This window comes from Sapajus apella, unplaced genomic scaffold (genome assembly GCF_009761245.1).
Source record: "Sapajus apella isolate SASKATOON/1434 unplaced genomic scaffold, GSC_monkey_1.0 scaffold6, whole genome shotgun sequence".
Lineage (NCBI taxonomy): Eukaryota > Metazoa > Chordata > Mammalia > Primates > Cebidae > Sapajus > Sapajus apella.
The window spans coordinates 64,833,228-64,839,719 of NW_022436946.1; the positions used below are offsets into that span (position 1 = coordinate 64,833,228).

The 6,492-nt window shown below is 42.0% G+C and overlaps 1 protein-coding gene across 5 annotated transcripts in view; it reads right to left on the reverse strand.

The window, feature by feature from the left end:
- Positions 1-6,492, reverse strand: part of MRAP2 (melanocortin 2 receptor accessory protein 2) — a 66,830-nt gene that overhangs the window by 46,297 nt on the left and 14,041 nt on the right. The window contains exons 1-2 of one of the 5 annotated variants that reach the window (XM_032275353.1): positions 2,814-2,828; positions 1,618-1,822 (exon numbers count right to left, since the gene is read on the reverse strand). The exons of 2 other annotated variants lie outside the window; for them this stretch is intronic. In XM_032275353.1, coding sequence (XP_032131244.1) covers positions 1,618-1,649 — 32 coding nt within the window. In that variant the 5' untranslated portion in view covers positions 1,650-1,822; positions 2,814-2,828. Of the gene's footprint in view, positions 1-1,617; positions 1,931-2,813; positions 2,829-6,492 lie in introns of those variants that run through there. 2 more of the 5 variants (XM_032275354.1, XM_032275352.1) reach the window with 2 other exon arrangements.

Here is a 6,492-nt window from a genome sequence, read left to right on the forward strand (position 1 = left end):
ACTTTACAAAAGAAGACATACATGAGGCCAACAAACATATGAAAAAATGCTCATCATCACTGGTCATTAGAGAAATGCAAATCAAAACTACATTGAGATACCATCAATGTATCTAGAAATAGAAATTCCATTTGACCCAGCAATCTCGTTACTGGGTATATATCCAAAGGAATATAAACCGTTCTACTATATGGACATGTGCACACGAATGTTCATTGCAGCACAGTTTACAATAGCAAAGACCTGGAACCAACTCAAATGCCCATCGATGACAGACTGGACAGGGATAATGTGGCACATATACACCATGGAATATTATGCAGCCATCAAAAACGATGAGATCGTGTCCTTTTTAGGGACATGGGTGAACCTGGAAACCATCATTCTCAGCAAACTGACACAAGAGCTGACAATCAAACACCGCATGTTCTCACTCATAGGCAGGTGTTGAAAAATGAGAACACATGGACACAGGGAGGGGAGCACTACACACTGGGGTCTGTTGAGGGGAAACAGGGGAGGGACAGCGGGGGGTGGGGAGTTGGGGAGAGATAGCATGGGGAGAAATGCCAAATATAGGTGAAGGGGAGGAAGGCAGCAAATCACACTGCCATGTGTGTACCTATGCCACAATCTTGCATGTTCTTCACATGTACCCCCAAACCTAAAATGCAATAAAAGTAAATAAAAATAAAAATAAAAATAAAAATAAATAAATAAAATAAAATATATTTAAAGGGGGCTGGGCGTGGGCTCATGGCTGTAATCCAAGCACTTTGGAGGCCAAGGTGGGCGGATCACCTGAGGTTGGGAGTTCAAGACCAGCCTGACCACCATGGTGAAACCTCGTCTTTTAAAAATAAAATAAAAATAATAATAATAAATATTTAAAGGGAACCCATTTTTCTTTAGTTGACAATGTAGAAAAGACTGCTTTGACATGGTTACATTCCAGGATGCTCAGTTCTTTAAGGATAGACTAAATGTCTAGTATTATCACTTACAAAAGTGTCTTCAACATTATTGAACTTATTGTGAGAAATAAAGTTTTTATTTTTTGTGTTTATTAAAAAAAAAAATTAGCTGCGCATGGTGGTGGATGCTTCCCAGCTACTTGAGAGGCTGAGGCGCAAGAATTACTTAAACCTGGGAGGCAGAGATTGCAGTGAGCCGAGATCATGTTGCTGCGCTCCAGCTTGAGCAACACAGCAAGACACTGTCTTAAAATAATAAAAATAATTTTAAAAAAATAATAAGCAGTGTTTTCTAATCGCAGCACTTGAGGGGAGAGTAATGAGAGCTCTCTAAAGCAAAAGAGGACCCCAGAGGCTCACAGAGGGTGCTGAGACATTTGGGCACCCCTCCCTGTGTAAATCCTTTGTCCCTGGTCCACCTTCAAGGATCCAGCTTTGTTATTTTCAGCAGCCCTGTGGGGACTGCCTTTTAAGTAAAAGGACCACCCCCTCGAAGCTGTGAGGAGTCACCCGTTTCGGCCCCTGAGAGAGTCATAGACTGGTGGGAGGATATGTGTGCTTTGCCTGCTCATGGTCCTCTCACCCTGACCAGTCCTGGAAACACAGGAGATACTTCCCCAATTCTCCTTTATATGAGCTTCACCTTCTGTTGTACCTGTCATTAGGCCAATTCATTTCAAGAGGAGTGCACTACAAATCATCATTCCAAAGCTTTCAGGTCCTTCTCATGGAATATATTTAAAATTAGTAGCTTCCCATTGACAAAAAGGAAGCACCTTAACCTCATGAAACTGGTTCCATCCAGTCTCTAGGGAATGTTTTCTGGCGATCAGCCAGTTTTCATGAACCTGGAATACAGGGTTGCCAGCAATTTTATTTTGCAAAGTAAGGAAAAATTTTAAAAACAACTATTATGAACAATTATCATTTTGTAGACAGTTATCTTAAACACCCTCCAAGTAGAGAAGACATAATTTCACAATAAAGGCAGTCTTCTGCAAAAGAGGAGGGCTAGCAGTCGGACATTAGTATTTTCACAGCAAGCAGACACTTCCATGGGGGTTTGGATGACACTGCCTCTTTCTACTGCATTCACATGAGAGCTACCTGTTATGGCTGAAATATTCACCCCCTTTAAAAACAAAGGAAAAGAACTGGAAGGGATGTAGAGAAAGTCCTTCCAGATCTATGAATCTGTAACTTGAGAAAATATCAAATTGCTTTTCACTTGTATTACAAATTCAGTAGTCTGTATCTACTTGTATTATTTGTGTGTACCTGTGTTCACATGCATGTGAAAGCACACACACATGAATATATACATTGTGTGTGTATATATACTTTTTTTTTAGACAGAATCTCGCTCGTCATACAGGCTGGAGTGCAGAGGCACAATCCTGGCTGACTGCAACCTCTGTCTCCCGGGTTCAAGCAATTCTCGTGCTTAAACTTCCCAAGTAGCTCGGATTACAGACATGCGCCACCACGCCCAGTTAATTCTTGTGCTTTTAGGAGAGACGGGATTTCACCATGTTGGCCAGCTGGTTTCAAACTCCTGGCCTCAAGTGATCTTGCCTCCCCAGCCTCTGAAAGTACTAGAATTACAGGTGTAAGCCACTGCACCCAGCCTGTGGGAGTACTTTTTTTTCAGGCTTCTTCATCTTTAATGAAGGGTGAGGGCTGGGGGCAGGTCATTCGTGGAGGTGGCTCCAGAGCACAGAAGTTTCAGGGCACGCTTGCCTACTCCAGCGCCTTCGTCGGGGCCTCATTGGCTTCAATACAGATTTGGGTCTCTGCCCTCGCAGCCTCATCAAGTGTACCCGACAGCTCCAGCAATACCTTATTCAAGTTCATCTTGGCTGCCCCATGTCCAGCATGTCCAGTGTCACTACCATCGTTCACTGTGAATACATATATATATATATGTATGTATGAATGTGTGTATATACATATATAGACACAGTCATTCCTTAGCATCTGTGGGGGGGTGGTTCCAGGACTTCTCAGATATGGAAATCCACAGATGTTCAAGTCCCTAGTAGAAAATGGTGTAGTATTTGCATAGAACCTATGCACAGCCTCCTGTATGCTTTAAATCATCTCTAGATTACTTATAACACCTAATACACTGTAAATGCTATGTAAATAGTTGCTACCCTATATTATTTAGGGAATATATTATAAGGAAAAAAGGTCTGTGCATGTTCAGTATCCTTTTTTTTGTTCAAATCTAGTCAACTATTCTTTTCTTTGTTTAAATATTTTCCATCCACAGTTGGCTGAATCCATGGATGTGGAACCACTGGTGAGGAGCCCTGACTGCATTACAATGTGAATATGGTGCTGTATGCACTGAACTGTGTCCCCAGCCCCAAAACCCATATGTTGAAGCCCTAGCCCCCAGTATATCAGAATGCGACTGCATTTGGAAACAGGGCCTTTAAAGGGGTAATTAAGTTAAAATGAGAGTATTATAATAAGAATATTCTCTTATGAAGAATATCTTCATAATAAGAGGAGATTAGGACACACAGAGAAAGGCATGAGGGGCACTGATACACAGAGGGACAACTGTGTGAAGAGTCAGCAAGAGGGCAGTGGCTACAAGCCAAGGAGGGAGGCATGGAGCAGAGCTTCCCTTATGACCAACAGAGGAAACCTACATGACTAGCACCCTGATCTTGAACTTCCAGTCCCCAGAACTGTGAAGAAAATAAATTCCTACGGTTTAAGCTACCCAGCCTGTGGTATTTTGTTATGGAAGCCCTACCAAACTAATATAGGTGCTGAAACTAATTTGCAAAAAAAACAATTTCTTTGGTGAATTAACTAATCTGTCCTAGGAAGTTCATTGAAAATGACTCACCGACAGTCGCGGTGGCTCATGCCTGTAATCCCAGCACTTTGGGAGTCAGAGGTGGGTGGATCACGGGGTCAAGAGAGCAAGACCATCCTGGCCAACATGGTGAAACCCCTATCTCTACTTAAAATACAAAAATTAGTTGGGTGTGGTGGCACACACCTGTAGTCCCAGCTACTCAGAAGGCTGAGGCAGGAGAATTGCTTGAACCCAGGAAGTGGAGGTTGCAGTGAGCCAAGATTGGCCACTGCACTCCAGCCTGGCAACAGAGTGAGATTCTGTCTCAAAAAAAGACTTTATACCAATCACTCTTACTATAAATAAAAAATAAATACACTTTTTTAAAAAGAAAACATTTACAAAATGTCATTAATCTATCCCACTACATGTCATCTTCAGCAAACATATCTACTATGGCCTTGTAAATATGCCCTTTGTGGAGAAAGGGCACTAGTTTTGAACATACTAAAATTAGTATGAGTCCATTCAGATCAACAAGAATATTTTAAACACTGACTTAACCATGAAAGATTTAGTAGAGGTCAAAAAGTCAAGGAATGTAGGCTGTGCTCTTAAAGAATTCAGGCTTGAATTTCAAACTCTCCTCTCCCCCACAATGAACTTCACCCTTTCAAATACACACACATACACACAGGTTAAGGGGTAACACAAAAGCATGAAGACACAGCAACAGAAACAATAGGGTCATTAAAAAAGGGAGGGCTCATGATGGTACAGGAACCTGGGCTGGGGGAACCACAAAGATGGTTTCTCTGCGCATTTGCCCATTCAGTTCCACCTGCAAGCGGGACTTTCCCTCCCTCCTCTCCAGATTCCTGTCTACCCTTGAAGGTAGGGATCAGATACCACCTCCTCCAAGGAGATCTCTCCAACTATTTCAGCACATGAGGATCTCTCTCTTCTTTCAAATCCCATTTCATGGATTATCTGAATCTCTCATTTTAGTAGCAAGAAAGTATACATCAGACTTCCCAAAGAGCAGACTTGGTCTCTCACTGAATCACTGTACTGCTTTATATAGCTGCTATTCTAAAACAGCCTGGCTAGGTGAATTAAAACTTTAAAGGTTTTAAATTTTCAAATTAGACCATTTTAACAATACCAGGGAATCAACCACTATTTAAATTCTAATTAGTAGAGTTTTTGAAATACTTGACACAATAAGACTAAGAAGAGAGATTGGCCGTGTCTTAAATCGCTGTGAGGATGACTTGCCAAACAAGACTACTTTGTATTTTTGGTTCGTGGTATCTGTCTCCAAGCAGCATACACCATATCACATACCATTCATTACGGTCCTGGGCCAAACCATTCTTGTAGCAAACAAGTGAAAAGGAGAGGTACCAGGTATTTCCAGCTCTGTTCCACAGAAATGGAAATGTAAACGAAAGCAGTGCTTTATTTAAGAGCTTGAAACACAGCAGCAGAAAAGCTGAACTTTCTAATGACCATTTTATCTTCTGAGGCCTGGGGTCTTAAACTAGGGTCTGTGGCTCTTGTAATTTCTCCACCCACCTACCCCAACCACTGCCACTTCAGTACAATCAATTACAAGTAAACCAGAACTTGGGGTGCAAGGGCAGTGCAGGCTCAAGGCATCCCATCACCTCCTCATCTTACAGGAAGAGGCCTGGCCAGAAGAGAGGGGCTTTATAAAGTAAGAGCAAGAATGTAGTATCCCTCAGTTTGCCTTGGTCTAAGGGTGCCAAATAGTCCCAAAAGTCTCAGGGCATACCTGGTTCATCTTCCTGGAGCATCAGTATTACAAGACCTGGAGGATTATGTTTTATATTAAATAAGTGCAGATATGTTACACAGTAAATTATAAGAACCAAATAAATGTTTGCTCCTGCCATGCTTGGCCTCTGCTTCAGAATCCTAGAAATATGAATTCACTCTCCTCTCCCATTGGGAAAATTCAGCGGAAGTTTTTACTCCATTCTCACACTGCTAATAAAGACATACCTGAGACTGGGTAATTCATAAAGGAGAGAGGTTTAATAGATTCACAGTGCAGCATGGCTAAGGAGGCCTCAGGAAACTTACAGTCATGGTGGAGAGGGAAGCAAACACATCCTGCTTCGCATGGTGGCAGCAAGGAGAAGTGCCAAGCGAAAGAGGAGAAAGCCCCTTATAAAACCACCAGATCTCATGAGAACTCAGTCACTATCATGAGAACAGCATGCGGGTACCTGCCCCCATGATTCAGTTACCTCCCACTAAGTCCCTCCCACATGTGGGGATTATGGGAACTACAGTTCAAGATGAGATGTGGTGGGAACACAAAGCCTAACCATATCATCACACTCTTGGCCCCTCCCAAATCTCATGCCCTCACTTTTCAAAACATAATCATGCCTTCCCAACAGTTCCCCAAAGTCTTAACTCATTCCAGCATTAACTCAAAAGTCCAAGTCCAAACTCTTACCTGAGGCAAGCCAAGTCCCTTCTACCTATCAGCCTGTAAAATCAAAAGCAAGTTAGTTACTTTCTAGATATAATGCAGGTACAGGCATTGGATAAATACAGCTGTTCCAAATGGGAGAAATTGGCCAAAACGAAGGGGCTACAGACCCCATGCAAGTCAGAAATCCAATAAAGCAGTAATTAAATCTTTTTTTTTTTTTTTTTTTTTGA